A 24,642-nucleotide genomic window follows, 5' to 3' on the forward strand; every position below is an offset into this window, starting at 1 on the left:
GGAGATAGATCATCAACATATTTTGCATAAGTATTTAGTATACAAACTCTTATCTATTAATCTTTTCCATCAAATTAGAAATCTTATCTATTTTTAAGTATATAATACATAGTTGAAATTTAAATATATTTGGATTATTCTAGCAAGATTCTGGTCTTAACGATGAAGGAGTTTTATGGGCAGTTATAACAAATAGTTATTAACAATTGTGAATGAGTATATAAATTTGTTTACGGCAGGTCAGTAATACGTTATTATATGGACTTTTCCCAAAGCAATGAATATAGAAATGTTATCTTAATTTAGATTAGATGCAAGGTTTATTGTAGGCGTAGATATAACTGTGTATTGATTGAAGCTCTAAATAAATGATCGAAGTAATCCAACAATAACAGCCATACACGACAGGTGAATACTGCTACAAAACTGTGGAAAATATCGTCTATAATTCCATAGACATATTAATAACAGTTAAATCGATATTGTTTGGTTTTAATTTTTAATTTTCTGAAATAAACAAGTGTGATTGACAGAATGGCGAAGGAAAAAAATTGTATTATCATTAATGTGACGACGTTAGATAAATAGTCCATAAACGTTTAAGTTTCCTTTGTTTGTAATTTTGTTATACATATAGTCCAATTTGCTCCATGTTAAAATTGTTGATAAATTAATTGTACAAATAGAAATCCTGAATTTGCAAGTTACCTGCAGATACACTTACCTAAGACTGAAAATATATATTATACACATATGACGGATAATTACCGGGAGCATTTTTCACAGTTAATAAATATTGATTTATTAACACAATATAGAAAGCAAATTAATTAATTTATTATTACTTGATCGCACCTTTGTCTTTCTGTATCTAAGATTGCCCATTGCCAGTTCTCGGGAGGTACCTCAGTCCTAAACGGGGTTTCCTAACACTTGGCCATCTGGTAATGGCAGTACTAGTAACCTCCTTCGACAGTACCTTATCCAAAGTTGGCTCTGTTAATTTGCTTTTCATTATTTTATTACTAACTCTAATACTATAATACTAAAAATTTATGAACTACAAAATCTTCGACATATATATATAATTTACATACGATTTAAAAAAAATGCTGTACAAAACTTGCGTCGTGCTAAGATTGAGTACTGGTGAATTTTTTTGGCAATTTTAGTACGAAAATAATATGTTCTTACCTCTTTTTACAAAATGGGACTGAATTCAATGAATTTTTGTTCAATCAAAATATCCACCGAAATTCATTAGATCTGATTAGGAGTTGACTAATAGAAGAGATTGAATGATCACAGTTCTAATATAGAAACAGCGCAATATTAGAATCGTACAGCATGCTTTAGCAAATTTTATAAAATTTAACTATAATTTTTGTATTTATTAACGCTGTGTAGTGGAGTTATTGTCATCGTCCATTGATGTTTAACAAGTTTTCTGCAAAAACTATAGTAAAACAAGTAGAAGGTTTGTTGGATATGCGCTGTTGCCTTTTTGTTTTCTCGCTGATATTTAGGTGGCTAATGAATAAGCTATTAGCTACCCAATAGGCTATAATTTTATTCTTTTTTACGTATGATTGAGATAAGGATAGAAATATATTTTACATTGTCCACACATTCTGACTTTCCTAGTTTCTTTTGTTACTGTCCAATTGTCAATAGTCAATATTGTCTTGTCATTATCATTATTGAACTTTGCAATATTTTTAAGAATGGAGAAAATTGTGTGTAATTAGTATAATAGAATAAATCTCCGTTGAGTTATCATCTTTTCTCATATTCTACAAAATTGTGTAATCTTTGTTGGGATATTGAGACTGTAATTCAGCAAGAATGGCTGAGAAAGTCAAGGTAAGAAGACCGTTTGCGGTTGCAATACAGCACTCTACTAATGAGTTTCCTTGCAAACAGAGTAGTATACCAGAGCAAAAGCTAAAGGCCTTCTCTATTGGTACTATGGGGAAAAGGGGCCTTTCCAAACGGGAACTTGAGGAACAGAGGAAGCGGGAAGAAGAGAAGGCTGCTGCACATGTTAGTTCAGTTTCTGTATTAATTTTGCTATGTGACTTACTCCAATTTCGCAAATTACTGATTTGTATTTTTCAAAAAACGTATTTGCTTTTTTTAAAAACTATCGTCAAAAGCAATTCAAAATATCTAATAATACATATTTATATACCCAACAACTTTATATCAGCAGTTAAAAACCACTATTGATAGAAAATTTTTAAGCATACCACAGAATTCTAACAGAAAATCACTTAAAATATTGCTATATGAACTTTTGTTCTATCTTTTATAATAGCTGAAATATAGTGTCATCTCAAAATTAAAAATTTTTCAGGAATAAGTTCAATGATCTATTGCTATTTTGCTTAAATCTTATAAATCCATAGAAAAGGCGTCACCCTATACATGCCCTTACTTAAATCTCCTACAAATTCTGTGTAACAAAGTTGTTGACCATAAGCATTTCTTCTCAGGTTTTCCAAGAATTTGTAGAAACTTTCCAAGATGCTCCTTTGAATGGCAGCAGTAAGGTTTGGATTAAAGCAGGCACTTATGATGCTGGAGCTAGGAGTAAGTTAATTTTGATGTTAAATTGTTTAGAAACTTTGTTATTCCTATGTATTACAAAGAATTTTGCATGCAATAATTGCATTGATGTCTGCTTATAACAAACACATGTGTAGAAAAAAAATGTAAGATAAAAAGGGAGTAACAAATTCCAACTCTGAAAGGTATTTTATGTCAAAATTATTTCTTGCCTTTTTATATTTATATTTTGCTCACCAGACATCTTATTTATTTTTTTAAGTTCCCAATAGACAGAAATTTTAACTCTCAATGACAAAGGTTCATTTTATGTGAATTTTCATTATTATTAGTGCATTATAAAAAATATTGTTGAAAATATAAAATTTGGGTTTTTGCCTCCCTTATATATTCATAACTGAGAGTTTGCTATAAACAGGATCATTATATATGAACACTACTGTTTTATAAATGGAATAACTGCAAAAGGAAATTGTAATTTTAAAATTTTTATTTTGTACTTTAATCAAAACTACATATGAAGTGTATTGGCTGATTCAGATTAGGAAATAATCTGAATTTGAAAAGACAGGAAATATCAACTATGTTTATAGATTTAGAAGCAAAATAAGTTTTTTTTTGTGAGTCTTTGCTTTTTATACTACTGTATACCTCTCTCCTGCATCAAATCATATTTTCCAGAGGAAGACACCAAAGATAAAGGAAAGCTCTATAAACCTACATCAAAGTTGCAGGTAAAAGAAGAATCTATGACTTCTGCTGAAAGAGCTCAGGCATATGCAAACATGCTTATTAATGAAAAGAAACCTGAAAGATTAGGAAAATCTAGGAAGAGTGGTAAAAGTAATTTAGAGTCTTTTATGGAGGAATTGAAACAGTAAGTAACAGCTTATAAGACAAATTTTTTATATTTTCTAAATGTGTTTATCTGGGATAATTAGAATTCAAGAAGAGAGAGAAGAGAGACATAAATACAAAACTCATATTAAAACCCCTATAGAAAATGAGTTGGATTTATTTATGAGGGGGGATATGGGATCTTTCGATAATGGAGACCCAAATACTACAAATATTTACTTAGGAAACCTTAATCCAAAAGTAGGTGTTTCTAATCCATTTATTTGGTTCTTGTTTTAAAATTTGTTTTGATGTCTTTAGTTGACTGAACCACAGCTAATGGAAATATTTGGAAGGTACGGCCCTTTGGCAAGTATAAAGATAATGTGGCCTAGATCTGATGAAGAAAAAGCGCGCGGTAGGAATTGCGGTTTTGTGGCTTATATGTCACGAAGAGATGGTGAAAGGGCTTTAAGAAATTTAAACGGAAAAGATGTGTTTGGGTATGAAATGAAACTGGGTTGGGGCAAGGCAGTAATTATTCCTCCACACCCAATTTATATTCCCCCAGTTCTCATGGAAGTCAGCCAACCACCTCCTCCATCAGGTACAAACCCAGACAATTTCAAATTTTATAGCATTACTTTAAATCATTTTAAGGGCTCCCATTTAATGCCCAACCGGCCTCGGAAGATAAAGATGTTTTACCCAAATCAGATGAGGAGTTGGATGCAATACTCAAGAGGGCAGTAATTAAAGTTGTGATTCCCAACGACAAAAATTTGCTTATGCTAATACATCGAATGGTGGAGTTCGTAGTTCGGGAAGGGCCAATGTTTGAAGCCATGATTATGAATAGGGAACTACATAATCCTCAGTTTAAGTAAGCATGAATAATAGAGGAGGGGTTATTGATTTTATTTATTTGGTATTTCAAGGTTTCTCTTTGAAAATCAAAGCCCAGCTCATATTTACTATAGATGGAAGATGTACTCAATATTGCATGGAGATGCCCAAAAGGAATGGAAGGCAAAAGAATTCAGGATGTTTCATGGTAAGTCTGTTTTAAACAGGAAAAGAAGTTTGATTTTCTAAAGTCATCAAATTCGAACATATATAAATTTTCCCTGTAGTATGAAGTTCCGTCCTTTTGTAGTAATAAATTTGATTTTAGGAAATTCAAATATGTAATATATCTACAAAACTTTTATTTCGCGTCGTAGTCTGCATCTTACCAATTATATTGTTATAGAATCTCCTTTCCCTGTCTCAATAGTACCAGTTGACCTTTGTTAATTTATTATATGCCAAATGGCTTTAGTGGGTGTGACGCATTTTTTCCTAAGATTATAGTTAGATCTTTTCTTTGCTCCTTTTATGGTGGACTGATGCAACTTACAGTAGTCTTGAATGCCGGTTGTATTATATTATTTTGTTAAATCATTAAGATGTTGAAGACAAATACTGTATAAAATGGACCATAAATTGGAACTAAATAAGACCAGTGAAGTTCTCTCTGAAAAACTTACATATTGGATATGTATGTACTTGTGATCCTTTATTCTTTAACTAAATAAATTCTTTCTAAATAATGAAGCCCTATAAAAAATACGTCTTTATCTGCGCTCACAAAGAGGGACCTTCTTTATCCTAGCTTGTTTTTTATCTTCTGTTTGGCAGGGGCCTAAAATAGCTCCCAATTTTCCCTTAATATCGTCTTGGTATGGGAGAAATTTTAGGAACTTCTCGTCCCCTCACATCAGTCCTTGATCAGTCTGCAAACGTGCATTTATTTTATAAGCTTTCCCTATGTGATTGTCAAAAAGTAATTCTGCTATTTTTTTTCAACTCAGGTGGGTCAGTTTGGAAACCCCCAGTAATGCACTCATACACATCTGGAATGCCTGATGACCTCGTTATTGACGATGATATTTTACGTGACGCTTCAAAAGGGGCTTTATCCAAAGGGTTAGTATAGCGACTGTCATTATTAACTTCCACTAAAAAATATCCTTTCAGACAAAGAGACAGATTAGAAGACCTTCTTCGCAATTTAACTCCCGAAAAAAAGAAAATAGGAGAAATAATGGTTTATTGCATTGACCATGCAGAGGCAGCAGAAGAAATCGTGGAGTGTATTTCAGAGTCGCTTTCAAACGATTCAACGCTGATTACAAAAAAGATCGCCCGGCTTTATTTAGTCTCGGATATTTTGAACAATTGTGGCGTTAAAGTGAACAAAGCTTCAAATTACCGCAAAGTTTTCCAAATCAGACTTATAGAAATTATCACGGAAGTCAAAAAGACTTACGATGGAATGGAAAGTAGGCTGCAAGCTGAAGGCTTCCGAGTGCGAGTGCTTAGGGTATTGAAATCTTGGGAAGACACTGGAATTTATACCTCAGATTTCATGGTGAAGCTGCATAATTTATTTTTGGGTTTAGAAGGGGTAAGGAACATGTAAGAGTCCTAAAAACTAAATGTTCAGACGATCTATAATTTTGATTTAAAAAATTGTAACATATTGATGCCACTTCAAGATTTGTTGGAAATTCAGTTAAACATTATTGCTGTATAATATATATGATATTACAACATTTTCGATGGTGTTTAATCTGTTACACTTACAAAATTATAATTTAAGTTGATCAAGTACATTTTGTGGGCAACTCAATGTTCGAACGGGTATATTTGGATTTCAAAAAATCCTGGAAATAACAAATGATATTATATTCGACCCATTAATTAAAAATGCCCAAAAATAAAAAAGGTTAATTTCTTCTTCCCACTTTAATTTGCAAGATTTACGTGTATTAATTGTCAGTAACAATTCACAAATGCATTTGTACCTAATACCGATTTTTATCTTGTGTAAATATCTCGTAAATAATTTATTTAACCTTTATAGTTATTGATCAGAATTGCCCTCTTATTTTCAGTGATTATCACTGATAATACTATTTATATTTATATTATATATAATTATATATTTTTTAAATAAAATCATAGGTTGTCCGAAAAATTATTTGTTAGAGCTCGTAATATGTTTGAATTACATTTTATTTCGTTTGGTTTGTTTCAGGTGGCTGAAACGCCTGAAAAAGAAGATGATATTGATGGGAACCCGTTGGATAAAACTTCAGATGACGATGGGATACCCATAGATGGAGCTGCCTTGCTGAAAAATGCCTTAAGCCACTACAATAGCTCACCAGAAGAAGATGAAGATATAGATGGTAAAAAAGCTTGTGACAGCTAAATGTTTTTGTCCTAAAAACAAAATTTAGGGGAAGAAATTAAAGACGAAGGATTAAACGATGAAAAGGCGTTTAGCTCTGGATTTATAAAATCAAAATGGGAAACTGTGGACCCCACTGAAGTGGAAGCTCAAGCCATGACAACAAGTAAGTGGGACATGCTAGAAGCCAGCCAAGATAATAGCAAGGACAGTAGTCCTAATGCCAATGACCAAGATTCTTCTGTTGATTATAGTGATACTAGGTTTGTTGGGTTTTAAAGTTGAAAAAATTGAATAAATGAGTATTTTTATAGGAACATGTCTGAAGAAAAACGCATGAAACTGCGGGAAATAGAGGTGAAAGCCGTTCAGTACCAAGACGAGTTAGAATCAGGGCAAAGAACTTTAAAAGTTGGATGGACAGTGTCGCAGCAAGTTGAGCACTATCGAAGGAAGCTTTTAAGGAAGTCAGAAAAAGAGTCTAAGAAAGAATCGAAGGGGGATAAAACTCCCAAACCTGAGAAACATAAAAGGGATTATGACAAAAGTGAGAGGCGCACCGAGAACGTGTCCGATGATGAATACTACAAGGAACAGTAAGTACATGTGATAGCCGATGATTTTCGATTTGCGACATTTCTATAACCAAAAAAAAAATGGCTGTGAAGTTTACGTTCAAGTGACTGTCATTCACGTATGATTTTAATTTTATTTCTCAATTTATTGTGCTTTGGTGCGTTACATTTATTAAGCTCATCGTTTACTGATTTTTATAGTACCTCTAGAAAAAGTAAAAAACATGCTCGCAGCTCTTCAAGTGGTTCCACGTCGAGACACAGGTAACCTTCTAGATATAAGTATTTTTTCTAGTAGAATTTCGAGGTTTTTGACAATTCTAGATGCGATAAGTGTTGCTTTGTTTTAAAGAATTTGTCATACGTATCATTTATTACATTTAGAATTCTGCATTTACAGTTAAAACACTTATAAAAATACATTGTTTAATATACAAATACAGACTCGTCCAAAGCGACAAGTATCAAATTTAAGTTATGTGGGAATTAAGAAAGTCACACTCTGTTACCTTCAAATAAAAAAATCTCAAAAGCACTTTAAAATCTCATTTTGGTAAATGTCTCCACACTTCAACACAGTCTTGTCTTTCTTCTAAGGCTGCAAATACCTTTAACAGCGCTTTTTAATTATTTTTCTATAACAAACTATAGTTTGTCTAGAAATTGTCCCAAAGTATGCTCTATGAAAAATTCTTCAATTTTATTTGCCAATTCATCAAATCCCACATTTATCCCCATAGATGTGATGATCACCGACAATTGAAGGATTAATTTAACAAAACTTTAAAATTACTTATATATTTTTTCCCTTCGAGCAACGATATTATGACAATTTTCTACCAACAAACCAGGTCCAAAAGCCGGTCTCTCACAAGGAAACGCAGTTCAAGGAACAGTCCCTCCCCCTCACGTTCCCGCCGCGCATCTCCTCCCTCCTCCACTCGCTCCTCTCGAAAACGCAGAGACTCAGCTTCCCCTATTACTTCCACAAGTAAATATTCCCCTCCGCATAGTACAAGTCGTCATAGGTACTCTTCACCGTCACCGGTCAGAAGTTCCAAGCATGCAAGAGGCAGATCGCCTTCTCCTAGGAGAAGAAGCAGAAGTTCGTCAAGGTCGAGATATTACTCTCCCGATTCAACAAGCTCCAATTCCAGAAAACATAGACACAAGCATAAGTATTAACTTTTATTGAGGTAGAAATTTGGATTTAGACCTTTTTCTAATCTTATAATAAGTTTTCTTTTGGCACCATCACTTTAAGCCTTTCTGTATGTCTCAAATTAACAAGGGAGATTGAATTAATAATGTTCCAATATTCACTGTGTCCAGCTAAGTTGTAGCAAAAGGCCTAGTACAAAATTATCCCAATATAATTATCGTCAAGGATGTTTCAAAACCACTAGGTTTAAACTTTTTTCTGAAGGTTCAGGAACACTCTAGACAAAATACTGGAAAATTAGACATCAAACTTGGTTTTGTTTTTCGGTTTTTACCAATAGTTGTTCAGAATTTATATGTATTTATCTTTTTTTAACTAAATTATCGTCACATGGTATATTATGTAGTTTTTAGTATGTATTAATACGCTTCAGAAAAATTTATTTCTTTATATAAAGACAAGACGTACAACTGATATTTTCCTTTTTTTTTTAAATTCTTGTATATAGTAATTCTAAAGGCATTGGATCGGGCCGTTTTGTATAAAAAAAACACTGTCCACAAAGTGTATAGAGACTGTAGTCTTTGATAGTATTATGTAAATTCTTTACGAATGGGCGTTTTTGTTAATAAATCATTTACGGAATATGTATGTATTGTTTTAGTTACAAGCAGGAAATAAACGGCACTTTGAAATAATCATATGTTTTATTTAAAGCTAAAAAATATAAATTCCCAAAACTAGGTAGATCATTAAAAAATAAATTCTCAGTTGCAAAAATTCTTTTATCCTACAGCTACAGCATTGGCATTAGCTACACTATTGGCACCCCCTCCGAACCCATCACTTCTACTAGAACTACTAGCCGAAGAAGAAGTTGCAGTGAATCCGTTTCCCGTAAATGTTTGGGTTTGGGCGTTGGCATCCGCACTACTCCCTCCAGATGCCCCTGCAGAGGTACCACCTGGCGTCAATCCACGAAATCCTCCTTGAGGTAAGCGTCCAGCACCTCCGCCAAAACCTCCACTGAAACGGGGATGTCCTTCATTGAATCCTTCAATATGGGAACCTCCTCCAAAACCTCCCCCGAAAGGAGTAGGTTCGTTATTAAATCCTCCGGCTATAGGACCTGCGTTCGGCCGAACCCCACCTCTAACTATTTTTCAATGTAATAAATTTTGTTAAAATTAGTTACTTAAAACTTACATGGCCCTCCTCCAAAACCATTATTGTGTTCCCCCTGCCCTCGATTTCTGTTATGTCCTCCATGCTTATGTCCGTAGTTCTCATTTTCGTCGGGGAATGAAAAGCCTCCGGCTAGAAGTTTTTAGTTAAGATAGAAACGGCGTAGTGGTGTGGGTACTACCTTGAGCTGAAGCTGCAGCATTAGCGCCTCCTCCAAAGTTTCCAGCAGCAGCGTTTGCTTGAGATTGCGCTACATCTTCACCATTCCGGTGGTGTTTAGGATCAGCAGCACGAGCTACCCTGACGTTTGGGATTGCACTTAGAGGGACATAGATTTCTCCCTCATATTCGAGCCCGGGCATATCTTGTATTAACCAATAATGTTATTTATATGTTTTAGTCTTTAGGCAGGTATATAGTAAGATATTTTTGCCTAGATTTCTAGACATCTATTTAAATATTTTTTTTAGATAAATTGTAGAAATGTTTTTTTAATGCAAATAAGAACGTTCGTCTAAAGAACTTACATTGGTAAGTAACTGCATTGCACACAGCCGAGACGACACACAAAACTATAAAACTAGCACACTTGTAATCCATTTTAGATGTTTTGGTAATAAAATCTTTGTCAATTCCATTATATACTTAGGTAGATGTAGAAAAGATTAATGAAACCGGTCCCCACCAAGAAGACGGGTAAGTATTTGTTTTACACATTAAAACTTCGGGAAGTACCAGATATTTACAACCCAACCTGTATGACGAATAGGTAGAATTAAATAAATACATATTTCCCATAACAAGCTGAAATAAAAATTTTGTCGGTATCTCTATGCTAATTATATTGGTTTCACAGAATTTGTGGAAATTAATAACATAGTGCATGAGTATGGGATTTTCATTCGCTAATTAATAAGTACCATACTGGTTTCCTTACAGACGTCTCATCAGGCCAGTTTTAGTGGGATTAAGTTTTATACCTATTTTGCCTACCTTGAATTTGGTATTTTTAACTTCAAGGTTTTAGGAATTAGATATAGGAAAGGCGAAGATGAACCTCTTTTAAAAATGCTGTGATATACTGTTGTGCGAATCCAAATAAAAAAGGTTTAACATTTAGTTAAAAATCTCTATTTGGTGTTTTCACATTAAGATCCATGATATTCAGAACCTCCTGAAATTTTGGCAAAATTTAACCACTTTAACATTTTAATGACACGTAGCAAAACGGATTTTAAGTACAGAAAAGTGGTGGAGTAATCTAATCCATAGCCTTAAGTTCGCCCTTACTTTAGGGATAGGTATACTATTCTTGTGAACTTGCTGCTCTTCAAACTGCGACTGCTGCATACGAAATCAGCAGAGAAGTACAGTTGTTCATTTTGGATATTTTGGCACCCAAGTTTGTCTTCCTCATTAGATATGCGGAGGTAGCCGTCGTTGAAGGAATCGGATGGTCATCTTTTTCAGTTTTCTTTTTTCGTCAGATTTTTATGACTTCAGATCTTATCGTATATTATTAACAAACATTAAATTAATTGCCCGTAATTTAAAATTTCAGAATATATTAGTAAAAGCATTGTTTTTTTCTTATGTTGTAACCCCGGTTATGCAACCTTATACCTATACAGGGTGTATCTTAAGTAGGGGTTTTTCTTTTAACACGACATAGACCTCAAGAAACCAAGCAGAATCTTTATGTGGCATTTCTTCGGAATCTCAAAAGCAATCGAAACATGCGTGTATGAAAGTTTTAATAAATACCAAATTCTTAATCAGTACTAACTCCGGGACTGGCTAGAAAGGGTGTTCAAAATTGTCGTCATTGGCGGATCGTCTTAAAAGATATCTAAAACAGCTCCTCAGTCTGTACCATCCGAGATGCCCAGATCTTCCAACATATCTTCTATGCTTTGCTTTTTGATTTTCGGTCTCGCGATCTCTCTCAATAAGATAAATAAATCTACGAGCTGCAGGATGATGTCTTAATGGAAAACCATCAGCATACAATAACACATCGACCAATTGGTTATTAGAGTAATTAAGGGCCATTTTCAATTTAATAGTATTCATATTTGTCCAAATAACAGTTGGAGCGAAGTTTTGCCGCCGATTTTTAAATCTGCACAAACATAAACAATAAACTGCATAAAAACAGTAAACATTGAATGTTGTTTACGTTTTTTACAATATCTGATCATTTTTTGTGGGATTTTTTTCCTTTACGTTGCATTTGCGATTTTACGCAGGAACGGATTTAAATCTTATACAGAAATGTATCATATGCGCATAATTCGGTTGTTTTTGAGAGTTCGGAAAAACGTTGCATGAAGATTTTGCTTAGTTTTTTGAGGTCTATGTCATGTTAAAAGGAAAACCTCTATTTAAGATAAGCCCTGTATATTGTGTACCGCATCGAGACGATTAATTTGATGTGTTATTATGTCAATTAGTTCAAAAATTTTTGGAATATTGATGCTAAAGGTTTAAAAAATAGCAATAAAACCAATGTTTTTCTTCTCTTTTGAAATTTTAAGACACTACCTTTTTGTACTTGCGATTCAAATAGAAAAAACTCGGGGGCGTCCAATTAAAGGCAGTGATGTAGCTGGTATCTACTTAAAGGCCGTAACTAGTTTTTCAATACTGGATAATGATTTTGCAATTTCATAAGTTTCCGCCTGATTTGAGTTTCGGGACGCCCCTACTGTCGCATAAAAACACAGTGGCGTAGTTAGTCCCTAATAACCGCAACGAATTTCTCGCTAATTTAGAAAAAGGAATTTAAAATTTCACACTCTTCGCACTTTTAACGTCTTGGGATGTCCTTTATTTTTTTCCAGTCATTTATCAGTACATTATGATTAAAATTCCGGACTGAGGGACATAATAAAGTATCAAAAGCAGTGGCGGGGGCAAAGGCTTTTCTCGATTATATTCGGAATCCGTGGGAATTTTCTAAATTTTAAAGTGTAGTTTTGTTCGGCTTAAAAATACGTCCAATTTAACCGTCTCCATATCTCGTTCTATTCTCCCCCATTTGAATAACAAAATTAATTCACAGATCTGCACAATATCGATCAATGTCGCATGAACCTCACTCCACTTACTTTTCTTCAATTACATGCGTCTAATATAAATAATCCGTTAACTAACTTTATCAATTGGGTTACAATTTCACCTTGTAACATATATCAAAGAAATGGGCATCATTCTTTCGATCGTATTAATCACGTGTAAGGTCGGAAACAAAAAATCGATTCCGCCAAGGTTCTGAAAGAGGTTTTGGTACGAAAATGTTCAATGGAACCTTTAGGACGGCTGCATCATGTGTGTAAAAATCAGGGCCGAAAGGCGAGGCCTTGTTGCGCCTTCGGCCTATTTTGTTTTATAATGGCTCCCATGTAGAATCCCACAGAAAATTAATAGAAAATAAAGCAAAAATTCGATCCGGATGTCTTAGCCAATTTAGTTGGGTTTTAATTTCCATATTTAGTGGCAATTAGAGTTGTCCAGTCAGGTCCAGATGTCCCGAACCTGTTTGATAATGAGAAAATCACCATATTTCATTCTGAGATAATCGTTACGTTATTCTTAGTTAACTCATTAATTTTTATGCCGTGTTTTTCCGAAGTCGTAATTGTTTTAAAAATTCGTTTTAAATAGTAATAGCCTTAATAGCCGGAATATTAAATTTTCAATGTTTATTTTTAGCAAATTAGGCATCTGTATAGCGTTCGGAGTTAAAGTAATTAATTTGATGGACTATAGACCCTAGTTCTAATAAGCCCATAGAAATGGAGGTAATCTATAATTTTGCTTCTGGATAAGCGCTCATTACTTTAGAAGATGCTACTGGCACTTAACAGTATTTTCCTAATTAACCGAAGCCACAAGAAATCCCTCCAGTGTAGGTAAATCAAAAAATTGCCGGACAAAAAAAAACATACAGTTCCAACGACTATGTTAATTAGGTCGACCTTCGGATGACAGACAGTATTTTCAAGATAAATTTCGCAGACTTCTTGGCCATATAAAAGGTAACCGCCTCGCCCAACAGAATCAGTATCAGCAGATTATTTAGATCAATAAGAAGAATATCAAAAGCCAAAATGAGAATCTCGGCTATAGTCGCTTTCGCTTGTGCCATCTACATCGTCAGCGCCGCTTCGATCTACAGTCCCGAAGAATCCGAAGTGGTTCGGGAGAAAAGGAGCCCCATCGTGGCTGCCACCGCCTTAGGACTTGGGGGAGCTTCCCTTGTGGGAGCTTCAGCCCTCGGAGCTGGAGTATTGGGGGCCGGCCTTTTGGGAGCTGGAGCTTTGGGAGCTGGAGCTTTGGGAGTTGGCGTGGCTAAGGGGGCTATCATTGGAGGTGCTATTGGGAGGAGCTAGTAAGTGTATAATTTTTGATGACAGCATTAATGCCTTTTGCTCCGATTTTCTTACCAAACCAATAAGCCATTGGGTCTTTAATGTTACACAAATGCTGCCTTAGAGGATATACATGAGTATATGTACATAAAGCCCTATTAATCAACTGCAGTTGTTCTATGCACTTAGATGTGTTTTAAGATTTCAATTGATTTCACAAAAAGTCGGTGCAGGTGGGGGTTGAAATTAAATTTGTAAATTGTATATAACACCATATTTGCCCTTCCAGTGGCGGAGGATATGGACACTACGGTTATGGCCCCAGTGTTAGAGTAGTCCACCATTATAACCACGGTTACGATGATGGTTACGGTTACTCTGGCGGCTACGGTTACGCTGGCGGTTACGGATACGGAGGATATTACGATTACTAGTGAGTATCCATTTTCACTTAAAATCTTCTTCGTACATGGTTTTCTATTTTCTAGCTAAATGGATCGTAGTTCGGTACTCGCGTCGACAGTAAAATGGTGAAAAAGCCAAAGCGCTTATTTTTTTTAGAAGTTAATGTTAATAAATTATTGTTAAACTAGATTGGAAGTTTTTTTTTCGACAAAGAAAATGCATTAAAACTCCTTTTCACCTAGCAAATGTACGGGCTTTCTCAACTGAGCCCATTCAAAATAACGGACCTACGCGGGAACACTTTAAATATTCGTTATTACTCACTTATTCAAAATTGCAAAATTATTCGTAAGAAACCTAGTTCTCGGTATATCCCGATACAACATGTTCTCACGTGAGAGTGTATACTGGATTGTCTACGACTGGGTGTTATTTAATATTGTATCGATTACGTTTGTCGCCTTCTTCTTTACATTTCTACACTAAGAAGACTATGCTACACCTGTTAACAAAATCGGAAATGCAAATTGTGTCTTAAAACCTTTAACACATATTTGTTTTTCTAAACGGGCCCAAATACAGGTTTTAAGCAATCCCCACATAACGATGGGTCTCATTAAAATAATTCCAGTTTCTCTTATACACTTTCATCCCGCATATAGCTTTTAGCAGCTTCATTCTTGAGATACAGGGCGTTGCGGTTTCCCAATAATACCAACCAAATTCTCAAAAGTTACCTATTACTGACGCTTTGTTGATTTTATTAATTAGGCACAAGTTTAGAACTAAATATCTCAAGAACTGTAGCAGCTAGTACGGCGAAATGGAAAAAATTGAAACCAACGCCCTTGTACTTCGAAAACGAACCTTTTGCAGACATAAGTTTGTGTGAAACTGTCCATACTTTAAAGTCTTGGAGTTATAAAGTGGATCGCGCTATTTTTGCTGCAGGGCCCCTATTTTAACTTGAAGTTTTCCCACCTTTAATTTTATCCCAAATATCGTTAACGTGCGGAAGCACGAAATTCTATACCACAAAGTTCATTGAATGAGGTTTCAAATCGCTAAGTTTGTTCAGGTTATTAACATGAAAAACACATATTTATTCTACAATTTTATTACATGTTAATAGTCAAATTTCAATAATCTTTAAAGAAACATCTATAAATATCAAAGTTTATTTTAATAAAAAACCCATCATCTAAATATGTCCTACAAAAAAGTATTTACAAACTTATTGAAAATGACTCCCAAAGCCATCAGTGACCGGGACAAGTGTGTATGTCCTACAATACAGTTTCATTGACAGTGAATACAAAACACCGGCAACCACATTTTATTTGGGTACAGTTATTTCTACTTAGACGTTGGTTTTAGCCACCCTGTATAAGCTCATCAGAGACTTACCTCTTATAAGTTTGTATCGTTAGTGGAAAGCTGATCTTAGAATTATACTTAATTGAAATCGTACACATCAAGCCATATGCGACGGTGTAAGATCCGTAACCAAGTCCTTGTTTGTCTGATTTGTTATAAGAGGTATGTTGAGCAGAATATGAATTGATATAAACGTGCAAAATATAATCATAAAAAAAATGAAAGTACGTTAGAGGATCTAGAGAGGGATCTTTGCAGTATCACCTCTGCCTCTGGCCTTGCTCCTGAGCGAATGTAACCTTATAATTAATTTGTTAGCCTTAACTACAACGTATAAAAATTCTGTTTTTTTAATATCTAATAAACGATTGCGTGCAGAGAAGCTACCCAAGTGTGATTATGTACCTACTTTCGAATAGATTTTCAGTCAATATAACAATAATCATAGAGAGGAACATTATTCTAATCCGAACCAACACAATTTTCTTTCACAAGGTACAGCCAAACTGAACTGAAAATTTCCAATTTCCTACACAAACTTTATTTCCACATATCGCATCATATCCCTTGTACTTTATAATAATATGAAGATGAGGTAGCAAAATGGGTTTTTGCCATAATATTTCTGGACTCCACGTACGTAATAATATATCAAGTATAAGCTCATAAATCAAACCGCGTGTCAAGAAGCATCGTTAAAGGACTATTGGCATATGGGTAACACTATAGACTTTCATCCTATTTCTTAAGCCCCTGCGGATATTATGAGGGGTCCAAGGCGTTTGGATATTTAATTTCGATTGGATTATTTATTCTTAAGAGCTTTGCAAAAATTCACTTGACTACCTCCTTGTGTCGCATGCGTTCGCCACGTTTTACTTGTGTCCACAAAAGTGTCCTGGTTGTAGATAATGCGCAGACTTCGCTCGATCAAATTAAAGGACAATGTTGCGCCATCGAATTTGTGCTACAGGGGCTAGAAGATAACTTTTCAAAAAGTTGCATATTGGATCGCCTTTGTTAACCATTATAATTATAAATATCACATTTTGGAATGTTTCACTCTAATTAGTTAAAATAGTAGGCAAAGGTAATTTTGCGACAATTTTCTCAGAGATATGGATAAACGATATGAATGTCATATTTGCAAGACTGTCCAATATTGCCTTTCGCCTACAGATTTTTAAAAAATAACCACTAAACTAAGACGATAAAGTAAATTTTACAACCGACAGTAGGTCGCCTATCCAATTATGTCAACCAACTACACTAGCAGTAGACGGCATAATTTTAATACTTGAGCCAGAACTTATAGTGTCCGTGGTTCTGCAAAAGCATGATAAAATACTCAGGAACCTCTATGCAGCTATTTGTGCCTCTATAATATAGGTCTCAGACTAGGGGAAGTTGGGGTAATAACGACTATTATACACACCTGCACAAACTGCCACCATACATGCGTAATAATTAGGTACCTTAATTTTAACAACCAGTTTATGACATATTTTAAAATTCATTGACTAGACAAGTACGTTTAGAAGTAACACATATATGCTCAGAACAGACAATCAGAAAAACCACCACATGTAGGTTAGAGTTAAAAGAACATCTGTATCATATTTAGAGAGGAAATTTGGGCAATTACTATAATGCCATTTAAGATTAAAACCCCTTCGATTTTCTCAATTTACATAACTTCCTAAAGTTTAAGCTTTAAAGCTGTCATTAACTGATTTTAAGAGCCTACTTTAATTGTGTTATGTTAATGTCGAAAACAAAAGGGGGAACACGAATACAAATAACACGAAAGTTGGTTTCGACCAATGGGGCTCAATCCAGTGATCAATACCAAGACATGTATTATTGATATAAGATAACGCTGTAATCTACTATTTGCGCTCTAAGTTGCCTTCTCTAAAAAACCAAGCCAGCTCCTAATCTAAATTCATTATTCGTTCTGAATGAGGCCGTATTACCCCATATTCTCCTTGCTACCCTGACGATAATTTTCCTTATTAGTCAATAATAATTGTATATACACAGTGATTACTTATTTCGTATTTTTACATTTATTTAGTGGAAATATTAGGGAAGATAATCTGCTTTGGCACTGAAGCGTTTAGTGGTAAAAGTAGTTATTAGATTTTTGGATTGTATTATCAATATTCTCAATCGCGGTTCAACAAACCTACTCAACCGCATGAAATTAAGATTGATTTTTGGAACATTTTGACTTCCAAAGGTTTAGGACAAGTCAAAGAGCCTTAGAGTTGGAAAAATGCCGACGCCGACTTAGATTTCTTGAGGGTTGTTCAAAATCGAGAAACACCCCTCAGTTCCGCAGCACAAAATAAAACTTAAAAGTCTCGAAATATAAGAATTAAAACTTCTCTAAAACTTGATAAATGTTAATGTAACATTTTAATATTAAAGCAATTTTAAAAATTTTTCACAGAGTGTCCACTCAAGTGGTGGTCATATAAAAATATTTGTGATTAACAGGAATTTCAATTTTACGGATGTACCTAGAGGGTGTCCCAAATTCGACTGGATGCAAGGGCAGTTAAATGAAACCAAAGTTGTGTCTTCATAAAAGTAGTATTTTGTCATTATTGCATTTTAAAAAGTGCGATTAATTTCGGAGATACTGACGATGAATCATTTTTATCGAATTGTCAAGTATGACAGATGCTGTCAAATTTATGGGTTATTATCTCAAAAACTCTTGTGATAGGTATAGGACTCCTATTCAAAAACAATTTAACAACGCCACGCTTTATTTTAAGCCACCCTGTATAGAGGTCACTATTTTTAAAGCGTATCTTCCTAAATTCATAGAACTGTCCGGATTAACACTCTGTATTTCGAATCTACTTCTTCAATTTTGTTTAGTTTTTCGATTGCGTGTGTCCATCTAAGAAACGTCGCCATGATCGAACGTATCTAAAACCAACTCTAAAGTTTTCCATTTGTCCTAACCCGAAAACATTGTCGCTGGTGAACTCGAGAAAAATTTAACACAATAATTTGGACATGCCAAAAGTATTTTTTCTGTGTTGATAGGTCGTTGATTTCTTCTGAAAATTAGGATATTTAGGTGTGAAAAATTATTGCAAATGATTGGCTAGGAATTAAAAAAAATTGAGCAATAATAAGAACTGAATAATTATTGCTTAATAAGCCTGCGATCGAATTCGCCTAGCCGTGGTTAACAAACTATGCAACTTTCAGAAGCAAACATTAACCTCACGTCATTAAAAAGAAGTTTAAGACTCCTCTGCTTCCTCCCTGAATAGGTACGTCGACCAGTAAATAACGTTAAACAAGGCAAATACCAAAGGAAAAGTTATTCTTGAAATGACATCGATGCGTTTAGACCTAGTAGGAAATTTAGACAACCAAGATCTACAACAGTTGGGTCTTGGTTGCATATGAACCTCACAATGAGCTTTCTCTAATCTCATCGGATCACCCGGAGCGCGTACTAAAGGCTTCTGAAGCAAAGGAGAAGGGTTGTTAGCGACAATGTGATTTTGTAAAGATCGGCCTCTTACCATTGCAAAAGTAGTATTACTATCAGTATCAATCATATCAGAAGCCCCGTCTAAAGACTGCGCATGTTCTAATTCGACTTGTCTGCGCTGCTTTTTCATATTTTCGCGATGCATATCCGAGCGTGAGGCGTAATTCACCAGCGCAAACTCCAATAAAGCGCCAAACACGAATGTCAAGCATACCCCTGTCCATACGTCGATAGCTTTTGTGTACGACACAGGAGGCAATGATGCGTTGATACCTGATGTTTGAGTTGCCATTGTTAGCAATGTTGTCACTCCTATAATTTTTTTCATTTAATTAGGTTTATGACAGTTTCAACTCATAAGAAATTTAAAAAAAATTGTGCAGGAGATACGATTTAAGTTAAAAATTAAAATTGTATTTAAGTTTTGCGACATGGAAAAGTTTAGTGCGGATAAACGTAAAGATAAGTAAAAGTAAAGTTAGCGGTAAATCGGCCAAAGGAATTGAGCGCACAAATAGAAGTGGAAAGAGCATGTTAGGCAACTCGGCGGCACGCGTTTCTCCTTATTGGTCTCATCAGGCAGGGACGTGTATAAAGTAAGGACGTATAGGTGTGGCATGGTAAGAATGCAAGGGAAAAATCAATGAAAACCACAAGCAGGCCTTTTTATGGAAACACCCAAAGTTTCCTGGACACTCGCATGTACTAGTTCCACCATGGACACGTGCTGTTATTAACCCAGCCAGGATTGTTAAAACGTGGAAGATATTGGTGCGGTTGAACATAAATACAGGTAAAACGAGAGAAAATCCAAAAGGCGTTGAGCATTTAGGTAGAAATGGAAAAAAGATGTTCGGCAGCCACAACAAGTGTTCGAGGAGCAGCTATCATATCACACCCGCATTGGGGAACCTTTGGGAAATTATGATTTTCCTTTTTTTTCGTGTCATCCTTCCCAGGCTACATGTACGTACCTTTTTGGGACATACATAGTATGATGTGCACGTACCAAATTTGCACGCACAGATGCCTGATGAAGCCAATAAATACAAACACGTGTTGCCCAATACCCTCTTTCCGTTCCCACTTGATCGTTCTATTCCTTTACAGATTTGCCACACAATTGTACCTATACGGGGTGTCTTATTTAAGAGTGCCTACTACAGCGATATCCGAAACGGTGCGTTCCCTCTGGCGTTGCGGGCTAGCTATTACTTTGTATGGTGCTAAAACGTAGCACAAACACACGTTTAGTTATTTAGTTTATTCCTCCCTGTCGAAACCGACATAAGTATAAAAGTAAACATGTATAGATGAATCCGTGGTTTCCCAAGACGTGACAATGGCTTCGTCGCTTGGTAGCGCATGCAAAAATATGTACCAAATTACATTTTCTATATATTTTTAAAATGATTCTGTACAACCAAACCATGAACTCAAAATGTTTGCTCGTACTGCCAGGCACATACGAGAGATTGTTAAAACCTTGTGATGAATTTGATATTGTTTGAATGGGGATGGGCGATGAATATTGCGGCATATAACGAACGCTTCGGAATTTTACAAAAATTGCCGCCAAATCAGATCCAATTTCATTCAAAATAATGCCTTTTTTGGAAAACTGTTGCGTTAATTAATAATTAAGAATATGTCGAGATTTGTTAAATATTCAAACATCTTGAAATTGTTAAAAGTTTCAAACTAAATCTTGACAAAATGATGGACATTATTCAAATTTCCAATTTGATGGAGCAAAACGGACAATAAACTCGAATTGTTTTACTTATCTAGTCTTTGACAAACCCCTCAACATCCTCAATACCTATTCTAATAACAGTGGAAATTATTACCTACCATCCAACAGAGCTTTGATGTAATTTGCTAGAACTCACTTACGGAGCCATCGATTTTTTTTTGATAATTAATTAAGGTAACATTCTCCTGGATATAGCTATGCCCGCAACGTAGTTCGCATGTTCCAAATCCTGTCTTAGATTCTTAACTCAATTAAAACTTAATATTATGTACATGGAGCAGCAATATATGGAAGAAAAGCCGCTTAGAAACCCCGTATTTGACATAAACAATAAGTTTGTATTTAATCTTCACCATATACCTGGAAAATTTGCTTTGGCAGGACGAAAGGGAAACTTTATTATTAAATAAATGCCATATTTGTCTGGAATAATTAATTTTCGTTTTCCTTGGAGGTAGCCAGAAATTCAATTCTTTATCTCCAAATGTATGCGTAAGTTAAAATTTCCAGCTTTACCTAATGCGGAAAATCCTAAAATTACCCTAAGTACCCGAGATTAGTTTTTCCGTTGTGGCAGTAAAATTTTTATTCCCCATCGATTTTTCAATTTGGCCCAAGAAAACATCTGTTGTTAAATAAAACCCATTAGGGGCTCGCGCTTAAAATGACCCAAAGAAATATCAGATGGCGCACTAGAAAAAAATCTAAACTCTCAAAATTAAATATCATCACGTTCTCCTCACATTTTCAAACAAAACATTAACCGAACCAGCTGGAAAAGGAAGATCCATGTAAATTTCCAAATATAAATATTGGCTTAGCCAGGCTATTCATCAAGCTTTTAGCTGCAATGTGAAGGATTTGCCCTAGAGCAGGAGGGACTTACCTAGAGATACTCGTGCTGGAACTGCCCCCTGATCCAGCCAAAAAGACACCCAAGACACTATCACTAGCATACAGCAAGGGATGTAAATTTGGATGAGGTAATAGCTGAATTCCCTCTTGAAAAGGAGGTCCACTTTGAGGCAACTGTATTCGCCTATAAAAAGGGAATTTAGAGGGAACGACAGGATTTTAAAACACTGAATTTACCAGTGTTTGTTTTGCTGTTACAATAATCTGTAAGAAACTTCTCCAAAGTAAACCTAGGTAGGTGTAAATTTTTAACCACCTGCACAGGATCACCTTCCTTCCACAAGAAAACCAAATCATCCGTAGTCCATCCATCTGAAAATAATGCAACAAGTTTTTTCCAGAGCTTCTTATACATGAAAAAACATTTTAAAAAAGTATTAACAACTTATTGTTTAAGCCTACGCAATCCGGCGGAAAAGTTTGTTTATTTGAAGAACTTTTTTGTATAATATTCCTGAACTTTTTAATGCCCTGTCTCTTTTAGAACAGTTACTTTTTAATGCGTTAACTTTAAAAAGCCTTTTTTGATATATATTTATTCTATAAGTCTTAAATATGACATTTATTTCTTTATCTGCGAAACATTTGTGCGCTCCGCAGGATTTAAAAGTTGTTGATGATCGTCCTTAGGTAAAAAATACGTAAAACATCTCATTTGAGGATGAAGGTGTTTGGAAACACAGCTTGAGGGTTTTTTCATAAGTGCGATAAAAGGTACCACAGTGATCTGGGAAAATGAACGCGTTATCGCAACTTTCTTTGGATAGGCTTAGAGATAACGGTCTTATATTAACTGGTTCAAAATTTCCGAGTTATCAGTATTTAACGTTACCTTCTCTATTTTGGATCTTACATTGACTTTAGATAACTCAATCGAGGTCCTGTGGACTGGAAAATGCATTTTCGGGCACCTGCCGTTCAGAAAACTTTCAAAATAATGAAAATATGTAAATACTAATATGACCCCACATTTCGGAAACCGAGACAGATCTTACAACTTTTATATATTTTATATTGTGTTTGTATATTTATGTAAAGTTAAAAATGCTGAAACACTTCAACCTTAGAACGAAGAGGGAAGACAAAGAATAAAAAAGTTCTCACTAGCGATCGACAATATCTCAGGGATGGCAACTCTTCCGTTTTTTTTAATGGGAAACATCATTTTAAAAATATTCAAATTCTCTAGACAACCGTGTCAAAATTTTGTTTTTTTTTTCATTCAAATTTAGTTGAAAAAATGGGTCGTTCCGTGAAATTATCAAAAAATAACAAACAAAAACGGTTACCCATTTTTGGATGGGGATTTATTATATTTCCAACAAGATGGTCCCCTTTACATTATGTTTTACCGAATCGATAGTTTTTTGACAATAATTTTCCTGATAGATGGATTGGTAGAAGGGGTATCATTGAGTAGCCAGTTAGATGTCCTGACATTACACCTTTCGACTTTTTCCTTTGGAGATACTTTAAAAGCGTGATTTGTGCAACTCTTGTAGAGGATCTTCAAGTATTTTGTCAAGAATTGTAGAAGCTTGTTGTAACATTCCACAACAGATGTTTGCAGAAGTGCGACGAGAGTTCGAACACCGTTTGTATTATTGCATGGAGAATAATGGAATGCATTCCGAACATTTATAGAAAAATTAAGAATTATGGAAAAAATTGAATAAAGAAACCAAAATTGTGGCATAGTTGTTTAGAGAATTTGAAGACCTTTGAAATAATGTCACTTGATCCATGTTGCTTACTAAAAAAAAAACGAAGGAGTTGCCACCCCTGCCATATTGTTGATCGGGGGTGAGAACTATTTTCATTCTTCATCTCCCACCTCGACTCTAAAGTTGACGTTTCTCAGCATTTTCATTTTTAAGTTATACTTCTAGAAATCTGGAGGGTGGCAAATTTTTGAAATTAAATCCGGTAGTACTGATAATACTGTGTATGCTTCCATACATACAAAATCTTAGTACACCTATGTACATGTAGATACTTACAGCTAGCCATTCGAAGCGAACAAATTTGCCTGTCCAAAGGGTAGAGTTTTAAGTTCATAGGGCAGGATAATGTGAGAGATATCCTGGAAAATGAAGGTATTTACTCTCTGAGTAAATAATGAGGTGCAGGCTGTACCTAATACTGTACAGTACAGATCCGTAAGGGAAAATTCTAATATAAACGTTAGGCATGATAATGTTATGCGTATGGCCCTCTTTCTCGTTGGAGAAGAAAAGGTCTGGCATCCATACCCTATTCGCTTCAGTGAGTGTCAAATACTTTAACCTTCCATGCAAATCATTGAATTTTAGTCTCTCGTCCATCCATTGTTCCCGGAAAGTCAACTGGACCGAATATTCCTGAAATTGGATCATTCATTAATATCCAGACCTCCCGGCAAGAGCAGTGTGAAATGTTAACTGGAAATATTTTGCTTCGTTTTCGAAAGCGCAATTTGCCTAATTAAAGGCCTTCTTTTGCAGCTACTTTAGTATCAAAAGATTTACGAAAAATGATTTATAGAGTTACCAACTAAACAGCCTGCGAAAGCGAAATGATAGATATCCCTTTCTGATAAAGGGTCAGGAAATTTCTTGTTTGTAAGGGAGGAAAAGTTTTGACCAAGCATATATAATACTTAACTTTCGAAAACTGCTTGTACTTCGATGGGCGAATCGCAACATTCTGCGTGTAAAGCAACTATTTCCATTAAACATTTCAGGTAATT

General features: G+C 35.0%; 4 protein-coding genes across 10 annotated transcripts in view; 2 read left to right on the forward strand and 2 right to left on the reverse strand.

The window, feature by feature from the left end:
* Window positions 1-1,676: 1,676 nt before the first annotated feature.
* Window positions 1,677-9,029, forward strand: LOC136409740 (U2 snRNP-associated SURP motif-containing protein). The gene is made up of 15 exons (XM_066391446.1): window positions 1,677-1,863; window positions 1,924-2,043; window positions 2,496-2,592; window positions 3,250-3,445; window positions 3,510-3,666; window positions 3,727-4,012; window positions 4,066-4,288; window positions 4,344-4,459; window positions 5,259-5,373; window positions 5,425-5,854; window positions 6,488-6,641; window positions 6,693-6,906; window positions 6,958-7,239; window positions 7,420-7,482; window positions 8,070-9,029. The coding sequence occupies exons 1-15, from the start codon at window positions 1,846-1,848 to the stop codon at window positions 8,401-8,403; spliced, it is 2,805 nt and encodes a 934-aa protein (XP_066247543.1). The 5' UTR covers window positions 1,677-1,845; the 3' UTR covers window positions 8,404-9,029.
* Window positions 9,030-9,123: 94 nt separating this feature from the next.
* Window positions 9,124-10,516, reverse strand: LOC136409741 (heterogeneous nuclear ribonucleoprotein A3 homolog 2-like). The gene is made up of 4 exons (XM_066391447.1): window positions 10,093-10,516; window positions 9,747-9,929; window positions 9,587-9,697; window positions 9,124-9,536 (listed from the first exon to the last, which is right to left on the reverse strand). The coding sequence occupies exons 1-4, from the start codon at window positions 10,163-10,165 to the stop codon at window positions 9,166-9,168; spliced, it is 738 nt and encodes a 245-aa protein (XP_066247544.1). The 5' UTR covers window positions 10,166-10,516; the 3' UTR covers window positions 9,124-9,165.
* Window positions 10,517-13,610: 3,094 nt separating this feature from the next.
* LOC136409521 (prisilkin-39-like) lies at window positions 13,611-14,372 on the forward strand. Its single transcript, XM_066391084.1, has 2 exons — window positions 13,611-13,958; window positions 14,228-14,372. The coding sequence occupies exons 1-2, from the start codon at window positions 13,678-13,680 to the stop codon at window positions 14,370-14,372; spliced, it is 426 nt and encodes a 141-aa protein (XP_066247181.1). The 5' UTR covers window positions 13,611-13,677.
* Window positions 14,373-15,444: 1,072 nt separating this feature from the next.
* Window positions 15,445-24,642, reverse strand: part of GluClalpha (glycine receptor alpha 1) — a 38,042-nt gene continuing 28,844 nt past the window's right edge. For 4 of the 7 annotated variants that reach the window (XM_066391487.1, XM_066391486.1, XM_066391485.1 and 1 more), the window contains 5 exons: window positions 24,051-24,274; window positions 23,915-23,997; window positions 22,092-22,226; window positions 21,886-22,038; window positions 15,445-19,555 (listed from right to left, as the gene is read on the reverse strand). In XM_066391487.1, coding sequence (XP_066247584.1) covers window positions 18,987-19,555; window positions 21,886-22,038; window positions 22,092-22,226; window positions 23,915-23,997; window positions 24,051-24,274 — 1,164 coding nt within the window. In that variant the 3' untranslated portion in view covers window positions 15,445-18,986. The remainder of the gene's footprint in view (window positions 19,556-21,885; window positions 22,039-22,091; window positions 22,227-23,914; window positions 23,998-24,050; window positions 24,275-24,642) is intronic. The other 3 variants (XM_066391490.1, XM_066391489.1, XM_066391488.1) reach the window with 1 other exon arrangement.

This window comes from Euwallacea similis, chromosome 6 (genome assembly GCF_039881205.1).
Source record: "Euwallacea similis isolate ESF13 chromosome 6, ESF131.1, whole genome shotgun sequence".
NCBI lineage: Eukaryota > Metazoa > Arthropoda > Insecta > Coleoptera > Curculionidae > Euwallacea > Euwallacea similis.

Bases quoted from the DNA above. Each gene is read 5' to 3' on its own strand.
- LOC136409521 (XM_066391084.1), top strand. From the start codon at position 13,678: ATGAGAATCTCGGCTATAGTCGCTTTCGCTTGTGCCATCTACATCGTC. The intron at 13,959-14,227 runs GTAAGTGTATAA...TTGCCCTTCCAG, and splicing joins GGTGCTATTGGGAGGAGCTA to TGGCGGAGGATATGGACACT.
- LOC136409741 (XM_066391447.1), bottom strand. From the start codon at position 10,165: ATGGATTACAAGTGTGCTAGTTTTATAGTTTTGTGTGTCGTCTCGGCT. The intron at 9,930-10,092 runs GTAAGTTCTTTA...GGTTAATACAAG, and splicing joins CAATGCAGTTACTTACCAAT to ATATGCCCGGGCTCGAATAT. The intron at 9,698-9,746 runs GTAGTACCCACA...AAAAACTTCTAG, and splicing joins TGCTGCAGCTTCAGCTCAAG to CCGGAGGCTTTTCATTCCCC.
- LOC136409740 (XM_066391446.1), top strand. The intron at 2,044-2,495 runs GTTAGTTCAGTT...ATTTCTTCTCAG, and splicing joins AAGAGAAGGCTGCTGCACAT to GTTTTCCAAGAATTTGTAGA. The intron at 3,667-3,726 runs GTAGGTGTTTCT...TGATGTCTTTAG, and splicing joins TAGGAAACCTTAATCCAAAA to TTGACTGAACCACAGCTAAT.